This window comes from Ursus arctos, unplaced genomic scaffold (assembly GCF_023065955.2).
Source record: "Ursus arctos isolate Adak ecotype North America unplaced genomic scaffold, UrsArc2.0 scaffold_7, whole genome shotgun sequence".
Lineage (NCBI taxonomy): Eukaryota > Metazoa > Chordata > Mammalia > Carnivora > Ursidae > Ursus > Ursus arctos.
The window spans coordinates 68,722,594-68,743,707 of NW_026623089.1; the positions used below are offsets into that span (position 1 = coordinate 68,722,594).

At 46.9% G+C, this 21,114-nt stretch overlaps 1 protein-coding gene across 1 annotated transcript in view; it reads right to left on the minus strand.

Moving 5' to 3' along the window:
- The window catches only part of LOC113259021 (pecanex-like protein 2), a 261,570-nt gene that overhangs the window by 192,136 nt on the left and 48,320 nt on the right, over window positions 1-21,114 (minus strand). Inside the window, exons 11-15 of the mRNA XM_057308828.1 lie at window positions 17,189-17,342; window positions 17,070-17,102; window positions 9,489-9,660; window positions 1,828-1,938; window positions 870-961 (exon numbers count right to left, since the gene is read on the minus strand). Of these exons, the coding sequence (XP_057164811.1) occupies window positions 870-961; window positions 1,828-1,938; window positions 9,489-9,660; window positions 17,070-17,102; window positions 17,189-17,342 (562 nt within the window). The remainder of the gene's footprint in view (window positions 1-869; window positions 962-1,827; window positions 1,939-9,488; window positions 9,661-17,069; window positions 17,103-17,188; window positions 17,343-21,114) is intronic.

Sequence of the window (21,114 nt, forward strand, 5' to 3'; positions counted from 1 at the left end):
GCAGAAATGGCCCCTCATGGCCCAAATGCCTGCCTCCTGAATGCAATGCCTTCCAGCTGTTTCTTCCGCAGCTAGGACCCTCCTTATTTCCAGGGAACATGCTTGTTTTGTTATTTCTTGACTTTTTCCAATTTTAGATATTATTTGCTGACTTTCCAGGATGGAAGACAACATTAAGATGGTCCCAAAGCTCACACTCACACACACTCACACACACTGGCACACACTCCCCCACCCCCGCTCACTTCCCCCCTTCTTCCACTATAGATGTAACCGTTACTCAGAGCACCATAAATGCAAACTGTCATTCACAGCTGAGCCACACGTGCCAATCGTTACCTTTCTTTTCAGACACAACTTTGGTGTTTTCCTAAAGTTAACGCTCCTCTTGTTTCATCCTCTCGGGCCTTCCCTGCTGCCAGCCTGAGCTTCAACTTTCTCCATCTGGATAAATCGACGGGCCATCTGTTTTCTAGATTTTTAAATTTTGTTGCTATCATATCCTCTCCTGTTCTCTGTCCACAAAGCTCCAGGGAATTTTATCTCTTTCCCATCTTGGGAGCGCTATTCCAGAAAGCAGAGAAGGGAAACCCACCGGTCCTATGGACCACCGTGCTCAGCTGAGGCCCCTGCAGGGCTCGGTAATGACGCCGAGAGGTGCGCGTGCAGGGGGTCAGTGCTCCCTGGCAAATCAGGTATCTTGTGGTGTCTTCAAATACCACCGAGGCCCCACCGCCAGGCCCTGCTATTCCTGATGCGCTCGGATCCCATTTCTTTCCTGATTAGAGGCAAACATGTGTTCACTTAAAGCACCGGCTGATTTCACAGGTCGGGGGAGAAGGGAGCAGGCCCTCAGGCCTCACACCTACCTTCACGGCGCTGAAGCACAAGGCGTGGAGCAGGCCGGCGGCCGTGGCGCTCCGGGCCACGCTGTAAACAGCCGAGGTCAGCCCAGAAACAGCTGCAACACAAACACCCACAGTCTCACAATCAACACAAGGGAGGAGACAAGGTGGTAGCTTTCAAATGCAAAATGCCTGCCAAAGGGGCTAGGAATAGCTCCAAGGGATCAGTCAAAAGTACCCGATGATGTAATACAAAAAAAGAGGGAGAGATCGACCACTTAGTAAAAATTCTGGAGGAAAACATTGAAAAGGAATTTTTGGCAACATTCTTAGAAGACCGTGTGAACATGTCCAGCATGGAGGTGGGGAGGCCTCCTTGCTTCCAGCTGAAAGCTGCTGGCCAGAATAACCTTCACGGATGAAGGTGTCCTCGGGAGGAAGGGGGCATGGAAAGAGAGAGATTGGTCTCACCAACAAGCGGTGCTTGTGGGCGTCTGTGCGTATCCGTGCGCATCTGTGCACGTGTGCGTGTCTGTGTGCGCATCTCTGCGTGTGTGTGTGTGTGCATTTGTGCGTGTGTACGCGCGTCTGTGTGTGTGTGTGTAATGAGGTGGGAACGATACTGGATCCCCCGCTATGCTGTAGCGCTTTGTGTACCATTTCATTTCATTCTTACAGCGACTCTATGAGATCCACGTGTTTATTTCCATTCAGAGAAGAGTAAATTTTACAGTTAAGCCATCCGCACGGTCTCCAGGTACGAATTAGGCCAGGGTTTAGCCGCCGTGGGCAGAATCGAAGGTGCTATGTCAAGGGAGGGTCCACACGGAGGGAGACCCGGGTCCCCTGTCTGTACAGGTGCATGCCGGCAGCAGCTTAGAGTTCAGGACAAAGAAAACTGAGCTGTCCGGACTCTAATCCTATTCAGCCCTTATCAGAACTTAGACTCCTTTACAGGAAGAGTGGGATGTAGATCACTTACCAGAACCTCCGAAAAACAGCATGTCAATTTGTTCCAAAAGATAAATGCAGAAAGTGTTGATCTGCGGGAAGAGCCCGAGGAGGGAAATTGCAGGGAAGCAATATAAAAATACTGGAAGTGAACAGACAAAATGGATGTTAAGTGTGCAGCTCCTGGCCACCAGGTCCCCGAGGCAATCCTGTCTGCTCCCCTTCCAGTCCCGGCCACCACCCCCCCGCCCCATCCTGAAGGCAATACCGGACTCCCCACACCCACAGGAGGAAGGTCTGCGGGCCGAGTGGAAATGTGCTCGTGGCAGTAACAAGGGGCTGCGTCTGAGGAGAGAGAGACCCAGGCAAAGAACGCAGGTGAGCCCAGGACCCAGCAGAGACCTCGGGGGAGGGGGGGGTCGCCACATCTAAACACCGCCTGCTTATTCGGGTTCCGTGGGAACACCAGGTTCGCAGACGAACAAGGGAGGGTCATGATTAAGGAAACACACACGGTGACAGCAGGACACTGAAGGGCCTGACTTCCTGGGGCCTGGAGCATCCAGGACATGAAGGTGGTCCTGCCTGGCCAGAGGAAGATGTGCCCCCTCCCAAAATTGCAACAGTGCCCTAGATAAGACCGCCACACGCCAGGATTCCACGTTTCACAGAGATCACTTGTTAAAGGAAGTCAGACGAGCTAGAGTTGGATTTTACAGCTCTGTCCCTGTCCTCCTCCCTCCCCCAAGTCTCTGCAAGTTGGATTTCATAGAAACACAGAAACTGCCATTCCTTCTGCTCTAACACATCTGTCTTCTGTCTCCGTTTATTGAGGAGAATGTCAATGAAGTTTGATCCTGGTAAGTCCTAATAAAACTAAGGAAATTTGATTTGAAATCCCATAGGCCTGAACTTTGGAACCGTGTGCCAACACTGTACACAGACCACAGTCGACAGTGGGAGTGGGGCTGATGGAGGGGGAAGGGGTTCAGCTCTTTCTGAAAAATCAGAAATGAAAACTTCCCATCGTGAAATCGTAGAAACAAGAGTCTTCGTACGTCCCATGCTCTTGCTAATAGTGGCTTGAAAGTCAGTATAGGACAGACCCTTCCACAACAATACCAAGGAACTGTTCCAACTCTCTTGGGGTAGGAGCCATAGTTTGATACAAATGGTGATTTTGCTGTAATGTTTTCCGTGGCAAGATTTCAACGATATTGTAATAGTGAAGAGCATCTGTGAGGAATCCACTTTTCAATCAAAGTAGGCAATAAGATACAAATACTGATTTGCTAGACATAACTTTTTAGGACACAACTCCTTTTTTTCAGTTTTTGTGAATGGAACTCAGAGATATGGGAAAGAGATAAGAAATAAATAGAAACTTGGGGCACCTGGGTGGCTCAGTGCGTTGGGCGGCCGACTCTTGGTTTTGGCTCAGGTCACAATCTCAAGATTCTGGGATCGAGGCCCGCATGGGGTTCTGCCCTCAGCAGGGAGTCTGCTTTGGGATTCTCTCTCTCTTTCTCTCCCTCTGCCCCTACCCCCCTGTTCTCTCACTCCCTAAAATAAGTAAGTAAATCTTTTATAAAAAGAAATAAATAGAAATTTAATTATAGAACACAGGAGCATCAAAATTTTATTCCCACATAATTTCAAGGAAACTGACTAGTACTTCTTCTTTCAACTTGGAGACTCGGACCCAGCAAGGTGGTATAGTGCTACCCTATACTCTGGAGTACTCATGGCCAGGGCAGGGGCGGATGGAAGTGAGATGAGATTGTGTTGGTTCACCTTCTCAAGAGCCCTGTGTGTGTGTGTGTGTGTGTGTGTGTGTGGCAAAAACTACACCAAGAATAAAGGACTCCAGGGAAAAATATGGGTGTGAAATAAGACTAAAGGCAGCTGAATATTGGAACGTGTTCAGCAAAGCAGGGGTGGGGAAGCATTCTCTGTAAGAAATACATTAGGAAATGAAACCCCAGCTATGGAAGCGAAAAGAACCGGAGCCAGTGAACCGTGGCTTGAGGGCGATCCGATGGCAAGAGGCTCGCAGAACGGGAGCTCATTGCAGCCACAGCGCAAGGCCAGCAGTCACCGAGGAGCCCAGGATGTAGCTCCTCTCCAGGATGTCTTAGAGAAGGAGATCTCTAGGCTTTAAAACCAAAGCCAGGGAGGTGGGAGGAGAGCGAGCTGGAGGCCATGCATCTCATCTGTCGGCCTGCAGCTCATGTGAGTAAAAAAGCAGCCAAATGCTTCTTGCATTAGTAGGGCAATTAGGAAATCATACTTGAAGTTGCTGAGGTCATCTTGTCCTTTTTCCAAAAGTATAAATAAATAAATAAATAAATAAATAAATAAATAAATATTCCCTGTGCTGTGGCTGTTGGCAATTTTCCCTGTGAACAAAGATTTTTTTTTTCTTAGCATACCACTGAGAGGGTGTGTAATTTTCTCTCACTGCTACTGCTCATTTTCCCTAATAATTACCATAAGTGCAGAAACTTCTGGTACCTTTCCATTTCTTTACTAGCAACATTTGCAAATAAAAACATTGCAACTTGCTTGTTTCTTTTTTTAAATGTGAATGATGATATTCGTTACTATTGTAACCCATGACTATTGCTGCTGCAGATTTGGGGTGAAAACAAGCAGAATTTAAAGAACATGGAAATAAAACTGGAACCTAAGGAGTGGCTGTGAATATATGCACTGTGTGTCTCCAAAGTTCTGTATCTGTGTGTGAACTACTTGTCCTGCCTACGGACTATATCGAGCCCCAGAAACAGTCTTTAGAGGAGACACATAGAGAAGACAAATGTGAGGTCTCCCTGGGCAGAGGAGAGGGGTACATTCCAGTAAGCAGTCCCCAAACCTCCACCTATCTCTAAGGGTGGCATTAGTGAAGCTGCACTGGTGTGGGTTGGCGGTCACAGTCCTAAGGACGAACATAAAACAGAGAAGTCTCGATCTGAGAAGGACCCATGCAGTGCTCTCTGCAGCAGACAGCCGCTTTTCCTGCCTGAGCCCCTTCCAAGTGAGGACCTCCGTGCTTCAGTAGGCAAAGCCCGTGCTACCACTGGCCAGCTCCAACCCAAACCATTTTACAGGTCTACGTTGCAGTGAGCCGAAATGCACCTGCCGCGGGCGGGGACTAGTTATTATCGCTACAGCGACAGAGAACGGCCGCCGCGTGGACATCCCACTCTTTTGCCCCATCACCAGACACAGTGCAGCCCCAGTGGCTATGTTCCTTGGGGCAAAGTTTATCTTTGCTCCTGCTCCTTTTGAAATATGATACTAAGAACTGAAGACTTCTTGGCTTCCTCATCCATGGGATAATTACAAAGCCGGCCTCCTTTTGTAGGCTTTCCCTGAAGTGACCCTAGTGGAAAGTATTAAAAATTCCAGCTCATCTCATCTCTGACTGAGCAAGCTAAGGAGGACTGACTCAGAGGTCCCTTCCCCTTACTCCCGGAAATAAAGAGAAAATTCTGTACCTTTTAATGAAAGAGATGTGCCCACAGGGGTATTCTGAATATATAGGAGGGGTCACAGAAGGAAAAATTATGTAAGAATATTACCCTGTTTCTATGTCTTTAATTACCCCCCCAGCCTATAAAATCAACAAGTCTCTGCCACTGACTCTGTCTTCTTATGTCCCCAAATTTGGGCCCCAAGGTCCCCACCTCCTGTCTGCGTACATCCCACCTTCTTCCAGTGCTCTATTATCTGACTGAGAAGCTTGCCTTTGCGATGCTCCCCTCCTCACATTAAATATGATGAGGAGCTCTCCACCTTTCCCACCCAGCCGATTTCCCCCGGGATCATGTCCCACCACTGGCTCACATTCGACCGCTTCTGCCCTGGGAGGCGGAGGGGGCAGGGTCAGCTCTGTCCAAAAGCAGCAGACATGGATACTCCCTGCTCCTTTCCTGCTCCCCTTCCTCTCTGCCTCGTCTCCCTCTCATCCACTTCAAGTTGATGGTGTTGCGCCGAAAGCAGGAGTGGCAGCGAGTAACAGAAATCTCAGCAGTAAGGCACAACCTGAAGAAATACTTCCCACCCCCCAGCACCAGCCGGACGGGGATCACAGCAGGAGAGGCACAGAGCACCTGTGATCACATGATGGGAAACTAGGTCACATGTGCTTAGTTCCTGCTTCTCTCCTGTCCTTTTTCTTCAATGCTCCTTGTTAAAAGGATTGAATCACATCCCTCCAAAACAGTACCTGTAAATGTGACCTCACTCAGCAATAGGGTCTTGGCTCATGATCAATGAGGTCATTAGGGTGGGTCCTGATCTAATATGCCCAATGTCCCTATAAAAAGGGGGAATTTGGACATAGAGCCAGACCCACACATAGAGGGAAGATGATGTGGACAGACACAGGGACAAGGCCATCTACGAGCCAAGGAGCGAGGGCGGGACAAGTCCTTCCCTTGCACCTTCAGAGAATTTAGACTCCTGGGCTCCAGAACTCTGAAACAATAAATCTCTGATGTTCTCAGCCACCCATTAGCAGGACTTTGTTACGGCAGCTATAGGAAACATACACTGCTTTTTCATCCCGATACCCTTCTGGTCTCTCCTCATTTTTTCTTCTCTCCTTGTTAGTTTCTCAACCTAACAATGGTAGCAGTTATATACACCCAGAACCCTTGGTAGTGAGGGACAGAAGGTGGAGAGGTTCCACAAAGAAGAATGACTGACTCTGAATTGCCCTTGCTTTCCCTCATCAAGTCAGAAAATCGGTATACACCTCTATCGCCTTCCTCTCGTTCCCAGTTGTTCTAAATTTGTTCCAGTCTTTTCCTGCTCAGTGCAAATTAGTGTGTTTAACACAGTCACTCCATGGGGATTGCTACTGTTCTAGTTTCCATTCTTCTTTACCCCAGAAGTCATTTAGTTGGCTTGCTGGATTATTTATCGCTATTTTTACTTATTACCGTTGACAAGCAGACAAAAATATCTCTTAAGCAAAAGCGTTAATGAGGAAAAGGGAATTCCAGATACAAAGATAAGGAATGCCATGTTCCCTGCCCCATCTCCACTCCTCAGTGGAATTGGTTTGAAGAAAAATAAATGAGAATACACACAGCCAGTGGCTTAGTTTAGAACAAGGGTTTCTGCTAAAAGTAAAACCTCAGGTTTTTACCAAGTACATTAAGGTCTTACTTTTTGAGCCCTAATTACACTTCACTTTCTGACGCCAGGGCAAATCTGCTTTGCCAAGACTACTATATGCATTCAGCGGCATTGGCTTGTTTATAGAAAGACACCCATGTCCAGAGAAACAATTTCTAAATGGAACGTATGTCATGCTTTTCTTCCTCTTTCTCCGAATCATCTCCAAGAGGTGCTTATTAGGTCCCTACTTACTGTTAAGGCCAAGGTGAATGGTCCGAGAATGATGGTGAGCTTTCCCTGATCTATGGGTGAGTATTCCACCCATACATTCATTTCCTTCATACTTAAAGCACCCTTGTGTTTATTAGTTCATCCACTCAACAACATTGCTTTGGTGCCTGTATTTACCAGACACAGTGTGGGGTGCCAGGGATTCAGTGTGAGAAAGGAGGCACGGGCTCTGTCTTGCCCTTACCCAGCAGCACACAAGCTAGCAAGGGCGCAGACATTAGTCAAATAATCTCAAGTGAAGCAGACGACTACGAGATGGGTTGGGTGCTATGGGTTGTGGGGGGAGAGAAGATGGGGCCAAGCTTAGGGGAGATGGGCCATCAACTAGCATGGTCAAGGGGGTCATGGGATCTGTGGAACAGGAACATGAGGCATGAGGATGAGACGAGGAGGTGCCAAGGTATTTAGGGCTCCAGGTCAGACCACAAATCCTTGTGACCTGTAACGGGTGGAACTCTATGGAGCGTGGAACTAACCCATGCTCGAGATCCTGGGAAAAGATGATCAAAAGGTACCCAAGGTCGAGCATGGGCTGAAGAGAGGGGAGGCAACATTTAACATGGACACATGTTTCTTGAACATCTTCCAATGCTTTCCTGCCCTCTTCACTGCTGATCCCCAGGCCCTCCCTTGTGCCCTTGAGCTCTGGACTCCAGCACTGCTGTCTGCAAGAAGACAGGAGGAAAGGATGGTCTCCCCCATGCACAACCGTGCCTGGGCATCTGTGTCTACTCAAACTCGGACCTTTTCACTGCAGCTAATCTCAAGAGGGAGATGGTTGAGCTCATTTATAAGAAGGTAAAAGTATATGAAAGTCTTTCTTGGGGTGTGTGCACTTGCGTGTAGTGTGTGTGTGTGTGTGTTCCGACTGATAAAACATCAAGTAATATAAAAAAGTAAAGTGAAAAATATCAGAAAGGGTGGAAACAAATTCCCTTGGGCAAGAGGCACTGCCTGGAAATCTAATCATGGGGTCAGTTCCCCCCCCCATTATGTTTCTGTTTCCTACTTGAGCTCAGAGATTCTCTAAACATGGTGCCTGACCCTTCGTTATTAAGAAGCTACTCAGCCCCTCACATGCTGTAATAGGAAGAGAGATACTGAGGACACAGACGAAGGTGGGCTTGTGGGGGGCTGTGTGGGGGGAGTGGATAGTTTGCTGCCAATATAGGAGGAAGAGGAATGGGGAGATAGTGGTTGGGAAGAAGAGTCAGAGGGTGGAATGTCTACTATGGTTTTCACCTATAAAAATGCAAAGATGTGCCATATCTGGGGGCCCTTCCCAGTCCCACTGGAGAGATTCAGGGAACTGTCCCGGGGGCCAGAGAAAGAATGATATGGGACCTAGGGCTTTGAAAAGCTCCTCTTGTAAGATATCCAACTGGCAAGCACTAGAGCCAGGGGCTGGTATCTTTGGTAGTTGCCCTTTATCAACTCATTTGGGCAACGTGATCGCATGCGTGTCAACCTTTGGATGTCATGACAAGAATTCTCAGAGCACTGGCAGTCAAGTCTTCAGAGCTACTGGCAACACTGGGGCAGCCTCTCCGCATAATAATAATAACAACAATAATAATAATAATAGCTAATACCTGGTGCCTGGCACTGGTCCATAGGTTTAAATGTACCAACTCATTTAAAACTTGCAAACCTCTGAGGTAGGTACTAGTTTTGTTCCCATATTACTGTTGAATTTTTCTCAAGGTCACATAACTAGCAAAGTGGCAGAGCTGGGATTCAAACCACCAGGCACCGAACCATGACCCTGTGCAGGCTGTCTATGCAAACGGAGCTGTCAACATGAATCACCACCTAGACCTTAAGGTGCGCCAAGTGGACCAACGACAGGCCGGGTGACCAGCATGTCTGGGACTCTACCTGGACTGAGAACCATGCACGCTTGGGCATTGCCAGAGTGTCTGTGCCACGGGGGGGGAGGGGGTGTCACTCTGGTGGCAAAACCACCCTCACGCTGGGGAGCCCCCCCCCGACGCCCCGCACCAGGCACCACACCGACCAGTCTCCAGATCCTACAACTTCCGACCTCTCGGTCACAGACACCACAATCCTTTAGAATAATTCTGCTGCTGGATGCTGTAGGGCTCCAGCTCCTGGAGCATCTGGTGAAGGTGTACAAGCCAAAAGAGAAATGCCCGTCTCTTCCTCCAGTGACCACATAAGGAGGTCTCTCCCGTGAGTGATGCAGAATATAAAAGGGAGACATAGCCACCCTCCTCTGTATTCTTCCCCACAACCCCCAAATTCACTCACCTATTAAGAGGTCCCTAGCTGACTGCAGGGACCTTGGAGAGAAGAGCTTCAGGCCATAGACAACGTAAGTGGGAGGGTGCCGGGCTTTGGCCCCTGTATTAAGAAGCAAAATAAGGCCACACAGCACACAAAAATAGATTGGTCTGCTATATGTTATGATTTGGTTGTGTCCCTAGAAAACAAACACAGTTTCTGAATGGTACCTATTATTTTGATTAAATGACAAAAGCTTCATAGTCAGTAATTCATATCATATCATACAACTTACACCATAAAGCACATTCTCCCCCCCACCACAATTCATATACACAAAACACCAAGAAAAGAAAAAAAAGCTCTGATACTTATTCTGACAATTAAGAACGAGAACACCAAAAAGAAGGTTATGTCTCTCAGACTCAACAAGGTTTAGCTGAAAATTTAATTACCGTCCTTAGATATAATCGAGATCTAATTCAATGCTTCCCTAATAGCGAAACTTCCATTTATACTGTTCGTTTCAAGGGCAAAACTAATATAAATCATTATTCGCTCTACATGGTCTAACTTGAGCCCCTCTATTAATAAGAAACAGAATTATAAATGGTGGGCTTTGATTTCCTTGTCTTAAAAAGCAAGACAACACAGGTGCAAAGTTATACCCTCAGAGGTGGCATAAAACGTCTTAGTGTGGCACAGGGGAATAATCCAATTTAAAAAAAACTCACCATTTATATACATTTTCCTTTAGGAGGACCAAAAACTTAACAGATCTCATCTTAGCCCTCAAAATATTGTTATGAGGAGAAGTAGAAACATTTTTATTCTTCTCCTTGAAGAGATAGAAAAATTAAGGAAAAGACATAACATCAAACTTTCCAGGGCAAAAAGCCAATGAAGAATTTACATGTCACAAACCATTGCACAATTCATAAGGTTCAAAAAAACCAACAAAAATGAATTAGGGGGAGAATATTCTTTGCAATTCATGAACTACTTTGGGTATAAAAAAGTAAAGATTAAAGTGATATGGGTTCGGATGTGAATATTTAAAGTCACTACCTTGAACATGTTATATTTAGAAATGCAATTTAAATTGCCACTGCTTCTATAATAGAAATGGTCCTATTCTGAGACCATCTTTTAATAGGAAGGAAAACACAGGCTGTCCATGGGGGCTGGCTATGTTTGGCCCTGAGTCCAGACTCAGTCTTGAAAGGCATATTTGCACTCTTATGAAATTTCCTTTTGAATCCAACTGGGTTGTAGATTAGTGGGTATGGGAATACTTTTTTTGCATTAAAAAAAAATGGAAACTAAAGCCTAAGTGAAATCTCAGTGCATTTCTTATCAAGTGAAAACCTCGCTGACTTGGTTGGTATATACAGCAACTCAATATACAAATACGCCAGCATATGAAACGTTCCTCAAAGTGACACCATTTAGGATATAAAATTAAAGAGCTGCCTCCCATTTGCCCTGATTCTTCCTTTGCCTAATAGGTTAAAAATACATTTTCTAGGAACTGAAAGTCTGGTCTTGAACGAGTCTATGATATCATCTTAAATCTGCCAAGTCCAACTTCATTTACGGGCAGGAGAATGCTCCCTTCGTAATTGTAATTTATGAGACAAAGCTTGCGGCTGGCTCCCTGACAAAGAGCCTGCCCTCATCATCATGCCAAAGCTTTGCTTCCCATTCTATGTTTTGGGTCCCTAAACCATTCTAAGCTTATCACTAATTTGTGGCATAAATGTCACTTTTATTTTCCTTGATTCCTAAGAATGCCTACTAAAAATATTCATTCCCCTGCTCCCCAATTCCTTCTTTCACATATGAATCAATCATCAGCCCCCTAAGGATTGATGTTCCTTTTATCCAGTAGAAAAATTCCACTCGCTCTGCCAGGTGCAGTCTGAGCAGTCTTTTTTACAACTCATCCAACTCTTTTCCAGGTGATTCCAACTTTAAAATACCCTGGGGGAGCGCCCCCAGCTTCAGCCGTGGGGCATCTTGGAGGCTGCGTGTGCAGCTGGATTTCCCATCAGCCCCACCCACATGTCCAAGGTCACGGCCACTCTGGGAGCAGCGCCTCAGAAGGGTGAGGTAAAAGAATCTATGCACACCTCCAGGCACCCCCACCTGGAGAGTGGGGGTTCACGTGGGTAAGGGATGAGGCCATTCAAATTGTCCTCTTATCAAGACAGCGGGCTGGTCGAATGCTTCAAACTTGTTAAGAAAAAAATAAAAGGTGTTTATCCTAAGGAAGATGGGGGATCAGAGAGTCTGGAGTGCGGCTGGGCCTTGGCAGTGGGGAAGCCGGGCTGTGAACCGCCTGCCGGGCCAGGCTGCCACCACCCCATCTCAGCCGGCCGCAGGTGCCGGCTCCAAGCTCTGCACAGGGGCTCTGCGGGCGTCCTCTGCTTCCTCAGCCCGCAGGGCAGGAGAGGGCCCCCTCATACCTATGGAGTTTGCACACCTGCTCATCCAGCCATGTTCAGGGGCCCGGTAGTTTCGTCAGCTGCTGGGAACAGCAATGGCAACAAGAGCTAACACTTATCCCATCCCAGGCCCTGTGCGACCCACATGGTTAATCCCCGGTACAACGCTAAGAAGTATTTATTATTCTCACTCTGCCAAGAGTAAAATGAGGCATACGTTTTATGCCTTAATTTTTTGCCAAATTAAGAAATCTGCCCCCTGGTTTCCCGGCCAGAAAGCAGTGTGGCCGAGCAAGGATTTGGTGCCTGGGTGCTAGCCACTACATACTGGTTCCCAACAACAACCAGCAAGAGGAGAGCGTTCGGCCCTGGGGCCTGCCAGGCCCAAGGACTCAGCCTGACTTCGCTGACTTTCATTCATAATCATCATTCTTTCAACGCATACTGCAAAGCAAATTAGCAATAGCTTTGGGGTGTTGACTTTTCCTGAAAGAGCTCTGGAGGGTGGAGAGCGGGGAGAACTATCACCGCACGCTCTGTCGGCTGCTCTGGGCCACCGTGTTCACAGACACTGAGCCCTCACCGATGACACAGGAGTTGGCTGTTTCATAGTTTCTCACAATGGTACAGATTTGTTTACTCGGATCTCATCTCTCCGCGCCTGTGGATGAGTTCCTTCTTCCTCTAGCGTTAGCACCTCAGCTGTCTGTCTAGAGTCATCTGGGCGTTTTTCACCATACACTTCAGTTCCCCTTGTGTGTGGAGCCAAAGGAGGAACGCTGGCGGATGGGTACCCTCTGCCCTACAGAGAGCAGAGCCCCAGGAAAACCTGAGCCGGTGAGTAGGCTGTGACGCCCACTTGGGGTGGGGAGGAGAACCCAAAACGCTCCGGAGAAGGCAGCATAGGAGATAAGCAGCAACCAAAAGGCCAAGTAATTCCTATCAGCGGACTGTTAAAATGCCTCCTCACTTTAGGTACGGTGGGAATCTGACCAGCTACTTTACAAATTGAAAAGGCACAGGCAAATGAGTTTCTGTAAGGTCAGCGTATAATTTCATAGAGTTTATAATTTTATTGCACAGGATGATGTATTTCAGGGCCAACTTCCTAGCTTTCAGGTCTGTGAATCTTGACGAATGGGTCGATGCTGTTGTCCAAACCAGGGGGCAGCGAGGTGGCCGCGAAAGTACCCCTCAGAGTGGGGGCCGAGGTGCGCTCCGCCCCACCTCCACCTACCTTAGGCATTCGCCCACTGCCTCAGCACTCCCCTCAGTGGCGGTGAAAGACAGACGGGAGGGTGGTGACCTAAGTTCTGCCCCTATTTCATGGCAGAACTTCAGTAGATAAGAATTCAAAGAAGGCCGTTTGGAGTGGCTCAGGCTTTAAAGAGCACTTTTTTTGGAGCAAAGTAAATACACAACTAAAGAGATAAATATAATTTCATTTTCAATCAAGAGCCGTTAAGACTAAGTTAACCTCCTTATTTCTAAGACTGAGGATTGAGAAAATTTTTGTCATTCAAAATCATTCATCTGATAAACACTAGGGGATCAAGTTCAACACCAACAGTGGTAAGTCACGTACAGAGTACATACCCTCAATATGACGTGATGAAAACGGATCCTCCCCTCTATGGTCTTGCTCCCAAAGTTCTAGAACCCCAGTCTAATCATAAGATAGACATCAGAGAAATCCCAGCTGAGGGGTGGGCTACAAAATCCCTGACCGGTACTTCTCAAAACTGTCAAGAGCATCAAAAAATAAGGGCAGTCTGAGAAGCTGTCACAATAACTAAATGCAGTGTGGTGTCCTGGATGAGGTACTCAAGCAGAAAAGGAACATTAGGTTAAAACTAAGAAAATCTGAGTAAAATATGGACTTTAGTTACTAATAGTTTATCAGTATTGACTCACGAATTGTGACAAATGTGTGGGGTAGATGGGAACTCTCTGTGCTATCTTCCCGAGTGTTCTGTAAATCTAAAACTGTTCTAAAATTAAAAGTTTGTTTACAAAAATCATTCCTGGGGGTGCCTGGGTGGCTCGGTGGGTTGAGCACCTGCCTTAGGCTTAGGTCATGATCCCAGGGTCCTGGGACCCAGCCCCACGTCCAGCTCCCTGCTCAGTGGGGAGTCCACTTCTCCCTCTCCCTCTGCCCCTCCGCCTCGGTCACTCGTGCACTCTCTCTCTTTTAAAAAAATTAAATCTTTAAAAAAAATCATTCCCAGTGATTTTTTTATATAACAGGTAGTGGTACCAAATGTCTTCCTTGTATGGTAGCCAGAGTTATTGAATAGAACACATAACAAGTTACAGCCCTTGCTCTTTGGAGTTTGTACTGTGAGCAAGGAAACAGGCAACTCAGTATATTCAGGCCCAGTGCCGGGCTCATTACATACATCGTCCAATTCACTCTTTACCAAATCCAACTGAGGTCACTTTTATTATCCGTATTTTACCCATAAAAAAACCTGCTAAGATTAGTCAAGTGCTCAGTGCCGTGCTGAGCACCTGACTACAGTACCTTGTTCAATCCCCTTACCATCCTGTTTTGCAATTTCCTCTTGCACAGGCGAAAAACCAGAGGTACAGAGCAACAACTTGCCCAAGATCTCCAGGCTTGCACACAGTAAGGCTGGATTCAAATCCCCAAACCTGCGTGCTACCCAGGGTTGCTCACGTGGCATCGGAGACCCACCACCACCACCATCACCCGGGGCGGGGAGGGGGGGTTTGGGGGGAGATTCCCAGGTGCCGCCCCAGCCCCAGCCACTGAGAATCCCTGTGGGAGCTGGACAAGGCACCCGAGTCCGGCTCTGTGCAGGACACGCCCGTCTGGGGCTGCCTCTCAGATTACTGAGCTCTCTGGGCATCAGGGGTTACTGTGGGTTAGGCCCGTGTGCAGATCTGGGTAAGCCAGTGAAAAGCCTCATCACCCATTATTATACGGCCCCTCTCTGATCCTCAAATGCGGCCAGTATCCACCCAAACCATCAATTTTTTAAGCTCTCCTAGACCTGTTTTCTTTTATAACCAGATGCATTTCTGTCAGGCCCAGGGTCTATTGTACCGTATCTATTAGCATGTCATTAATTCTGCATTAATATCTGAAATATACAGACTGTTTTTATTTTTCTATCTTCTGGTTTGAACCGCTGGCTCAAAATTTGCCACCTGTGTGCTCTGGAAGGAAACAAAGAAGGAAAGGCAGCCAATCACTCTAAGAGCAAGAATTGACTGAATTTGGTAATAACCCCTCCCCGGCGACCTACAAAGCAGCGGAGTTTCAAACAGCACTTGGGGTCACGTGATGCCCAGGGCCAGCATCGGCGGCGGGCCTGACAGCCAGCTCTGTGCCTAGACGTGGTTTGCTCCCCTGACCACCTCCTTTCTGAGGTTTTCACATTAATAAACTGGAGATCGTGCATCTGCCTTCTAAACGCCCGCACGGCTCAGGCAGATGGCAAGCAGAAACATTTTGTAGCTCCCGCATTTTTTCTTCCCACTAGAACTGTCGGCAAACTGGCAATTCAAATCGGGGGCCCATCTACCAAGAAACCCGTGTGAGCGAATTAACAAACAATTTTCTGATTACGACAGTACGAGAAGTTATTTCTTAGTCTCCGGCCGCACACATGCTCGCTCAGATACAGGGATGGCTGCTCGACCGAGTCCTCCAGGAGCTAGACCAGTTCCGGCACTAGGACTCCAGTTCAGAGCAATGGCAGAGGGTGGCTGCTACCAGCCACGACAAATCCACGGGACTGTGCAGCTGTCCTCACCATCACCTCTCCTAGCACGCCCTGCGTTACTGCGGAAGGTACGTGCAGGAAATGAGTGTTTAATGGCCTCGAACACCCCTCCCCCAAGTCACCCAGGAAAGCGGTGACACTGAAGTGCCATTACTAGAAAGGAGGGTTTCTTTCCTGAAGCAGAAGGAGGAGGATGTGGCATCTAGGGTGGGCTTGAGCAAAAAGGCTTCAGAGCTCCACATGTCTCTGCACACCACCTAACCCAGATTTCTGACGATAATCACAACAATACATCTTAATACCCTAATTATGCTGCTTCTACTTATCTTGACATTCAGACTCTGGAATAAAAGAAGATGTATTATATGTAAACCAATTATGGGGAACAGAGGAATTTAACAAGATAGCAACGTATGCCATGTGATCGTCCAATTATAAGCTTTGTTTAATTACTATGAGCTAAACAGGAGCTATCACAGATTTAAAAGCAGCCCTAAATCCTGGATATGAATTTTTTAAAAGCACAATGGAGGGAAGATCAGGCTTTCTTTCTCTGGACAGGTTTCGGGGATGGGGGTGGGGGGGTGCACAGCTCACCATAACAAAGGAAAGAAGGTCCTCAAAGAGCTGAGAGGTCCACCAGGCAGGGGCTCGGCGCAAAGGAGTGCAGCCGGGGTACCTGCGGGGACCATGCCAGACCCCGTCCCAGCACCCCGCAGGGGCAGGGCAGCTAGGTGAGTGGAAACTGCTCACGGAAGGACACGGGAACACCAGCAGGTCAGTATGGTGAGCCCAGAGGCTCAGCTCTAAGTTAGCCCAAAGTTACATGGATGAAAAGTACCGATACTCTTGCAAAGGTGAAACAGAAAATCAGCTTCATGTAAAGCATACAAGGACTCGTGCTTACACAACTGATATTACCAATAATGAAAGCTCCCACTCACTCAGCAACATCCATGCTGCAGGCACCATTTTAAAGGAAGTTAAACACATTATTTAATCCCTAGAAGCATTTTCACTATCTTTGTTGACATGCAGAGAAACAGAGACACAGCGAGGACGTATATCCTGCCCAGGGCCCAGCATTCAGCAGAGGAACCAGGAAACAGAAGCAAGGAGTCCGACAGCAGAGGCCACTCTTCCCCTCCCAGGGCTGCACGGTCCACCCTGACATGAGGCCAGTGGGATAGAAAAGACCCTCCACATCCTGTTACTCCCCCTGCTCCCCGACTACCACCCACACCACACTCTCAGATCTAGCCCGAATCTGCCAACCCTGCATTGATATTTCTATTTCTATATTCAGTGTACGTACATTGATACATAGCTTGCCTTCTGAATAGGTTTTGTTCCTCTGTCTTTAACACAGACAGACAAGACAAGCGACTTGCCCGTTATTTGAAACTTACGTGGATTGGCGAGGCGGGGTCAGGCTGAACGCTCTAGAACACAAATCAGAAGTGTCTGGGTCATCATCTCATGATTTCAAGGATACATTAGTGATGGTAAGAATTAGATGTGGTCTTGCCTTTAACAGGGAATACTGGCAGCTGGCCATGACAAGGCAGAAGAGGAGCACCCACATGTCTTTGCAAAAGCCTTGGTTCAAGGTCAGAAATCCAAGGAGGGAAACCAGGACAATGAGGAGAACGGCCAGTATGTTTTCCTTGACGTCTTCAGTCCTGCGTAAAATAAACAAATAAAAACAAAGGAAATAAAAGGTAAGCCTATTTCTATAGATAATACCTGAACGCGTCTAAAATGACTCCCGGACACAGCAGAGTAGTTGCCTTAAGTGTGCCTTTATATTTGGTAACAAAATTTTAAGGTTTCTTTCCTTCCTTTCCTCCCTCCCTTCCTTCCTCCCTCCCTTTCTCCTTTCCTTCTTGCCTGCCTGCCTTCCTTCCTTCCTTCCTCCCTCCCTCCCTCTCTTCCTTCTATCCTTCCTTCCTTCTTATCTTCTTCCCTTCCTCTCTCCCTCTCTCCTTTCCTTCCTTCCTTCCTTCCATTATCCTTGTATTTTACAAGCAAAATCCATATTTTAAGCCCAGTTTCCTGTTATTGAAATAAATGAAATATAATTCCACTGAGTCTCCATGATCACTAAACTGGGCCTCCTGGGGAAAAACAGTTCACTATTCTGTCCACTATGTGAAATGCGTTTCAGACAAAGAGCTGCGCTGGTTCCTTTAGGTGGGGGCAGGGAGTGCATTAACACCTGGCTAAAGCAGGAAATCCCTTCCAGGTACAAGCTCTGCAGCCAGAATTTGCTTCCCAGTTTCAGGAGCCAGGAGAGCTCCCGCTGGAGAGCTAACGTGCAGAGGGTCTGATGGAGGTGTGTCGTGACCACAGTCTCCCCAGGTGGTGTCCTCTTGAGGGACCTGGAGTAAGAGGTGTGAGAGGTGGAGGGGGTTGCTGTCCCTGGGTGTGAAGGGAGACAAGGTAAGGGAGCTTGAGGATGCTGAGACCAGGGGATGAGGGCTGGATCTTGGAGGCTAGGTAGGATGGGAAGGCAGTGAGGGTAGGAGAGGCTGCTAGATGGGAGCAAGTGGATGGGTCAAAGTGCTCAGGATGGCCGGGAACACTTGAGGATGAGCACAGGCTGGGATTATGACTTTAGAGGTGAAAGACTTCTATGAAAGGACAACAGGCAGGGCCTAGCGATGGGAGGAAGAGGCTGAAATGGAGTAAGGGAGCACGGTGTGGACCGAAAGATCAGGAATGTAGATGGGTTATTTCCAAGAATTCCGAGCATATTTTCGCCTCACTAATTTTTTGCTCATGTACACATTGGATGTTACATTACTGTTAGGAAGGGACGACTGTCTACTTCATTCTTGGCAAGTAGGCACTCGTGAGTGGTTTTTTTTTTTTTTAAATGAATAGACTTTATTTTTTTAAGAGCAATTTCAGATTCACAGCAAAATTGAGGGAAAGTACGAAGAGTTCTCACATAGCCCCTCCCTGCAAAGACACACACACACACACACACACACACCCTGTCCCACCATCAATATCCCCACCACAATGGTACATTTGTTATAATCAGCCAACCAACAGTGACACATCATTATCAACCAAAGTCCAGAGTCCACATTATGGTTTATTCTCGGTGTTGTACGTTCTGTGGGTTTGGACAAACGCAGGGTGAAATGTGTCCACGCTTACAGTAGCACGCAGAGTATTTTTACTGGCCTAAACATCCTCTGTTCTGCCTGTTCCCCCCTGCCTTCCCCCAACTTCTGGCCACCACAGATCTTTCTACCATCTCTGCAGATTTCCTTTCCACAATGTCAGATAACGAATCATACAGCAGGTAGCCTTTTCTAGTCAGTTTCTCTCCCTTGGTACTATGCATTCAAGGTTCTTTTGTGTCTTTATATGGCTTGATGGCTCATTTCTTTTTACCACTAAATACTATTTACTATACAGACATACCACGGTTTGTCTATTCACCTATTAAAGCACACCTTGGTTGTTTCTAGATTTTGGCAACTACAAATGAAGCTTCTATAAACATCCATGTGTGGGTTTTGGCGTTAACCTAAGTTTTCAATTCATTTACACCAAGGAGCACGACTGCTGGGTCATATGGTAAGAATATGTTTGGTTTTGTAAGAAACCACTAAGTTATCTTCCAAATTGGCTTTACTGTTTTGCATCCCCACTAACGATGAATGGGCGTTCCTGCTGCTCCACATGCTTGCCCACGTTTGGTGCTGTCGCTGTTTTGAATCTGGCCATTCTAATAGGTGTGTGTACCTCCCTGTTGTTTTCATTCGCAATTCCCCATCGATGATGTGGGGTATCATTACATATGCTTATTTGCCATCTGTATGTCTTCTTTGGTGAGGTGTCTGTTCGTATCTTTGCCTATTTTTTAATCAGGTAATTGAGATGTATAGAATCAAGATGCATAGAAATGTGAAGAACTCAGATATTATGATGCTCAAGCTGAAAGTTAAGAAGAAACTTCTAGGGGAATCCAAATGTATTTGGTAAAAAGGAAAATTTATGGGTTTTTTTTCTACTATGCACTTCCTACAGAGCTAAATATATTTTGTTAGTTCAGGTCCATAAAATTCTTTATGTATTTTTTAGTGTACTCATAACATTCTGATGTATACTTAAAAGTGTCTAAAGGCTTAGGAACTTTTAAAAAACAAAAATTTCCATTAAACGAACAGACTGTTTTCCTACTTTGGGGGAAAAATAACGTCCCCTGAAATATATTTTTCCCCAGATTCTCCTCCAGCAAGACTCCATTCCTCTGCCCCAGTCCCCCATCATTCCACTCCCAGGGCTCCTCACGCATCTCTATTTAAATACCAGGTGAAAAAGTTTACTCACTGGGCTAGGAGTGTGGTGATTAAGGCTGTACTTTAGAAAGATTTATCTGGCAGAGGTTGACAGGATGCACTAGAGGGGAAACAGCAGAGAGAGGATAAACAACACTCCAGGGGAGAAGTAATGAGGGTCTGGAAGAGTGTCAAGGCTGGGAAGCTGGAAAGGCAATGCAACTTTGAGACACAATACAGACCAGAGCGGAAAGGACTTTGAATGGATTGTGTAGAGTGAAGGGCTGACCGAAAGAATAAAGTTGATTTCAAGATTTCAATCTGGGGAAGAAAAGATCATGGCAGAGTCAATGGCAGAAGTTGGGAAGGGGAGCTGGTTTGCAAAAAGAAGTTGATTTGTTTGTTCACGCAAGACTGCGCGGCACGGCTCTAGATACTTGGAATATATCAGTGAACGGAACTTCTGGAGCTTTCTTTCCAGTGGGCAGTAGTATAAAATCAATAATATGCACAATAAATAAGTATGTTGTATAGCATTTGGAGATGATTAGCACAATCCAGAAATAAATAGAACAAGGTGAGAAGAATTATGAGCGTCTGGGTAGGGAACTATTGTAATTTTCAGCAAGAAGGTCAGGCTAAGCCCCACCAGGAAGGGTCGCTTCTCAAGTATGTAGCACCTGGGGATTCCAACATGAAGGGGTCAGGAGGCAGAGGTTACCTGCAAAAATAACTATGGTATGAAGAGGTAACCAGCAAGACAGAAGGAAAACCAAGAGAGGGCCAAGTCCTGGAAGCCAGGAGAGGAAAAGCATACCAAGGAGAAGAATCGACTGTCAGAGGCTGCAGGTGGGTCTAGTAAAATGACGGCAGAATGGTTAGGTCAACAGTGACCTTGACGCGGGCAGGCTTGGAGTCCGGGGAGTGAATGGAATGGGGTTATGAGAGAATGGGAGAAGAGAGAACGCAAGCAAGCACAGTAGCTCTTCATGGAGTTCTGCTGCAAAAGAGCACAGAGAAAGCGGACGGTGGCTGGTGGGAGAGTGGGTGGAGAGGACTTCTACGGATGGGAGAGATGAGAGCAGGTTCTCAAGATGACGACGACGACCACGAGATCACCTGAGGAGCAGGAACGCTCTTCCCGCTGCTTGTCATG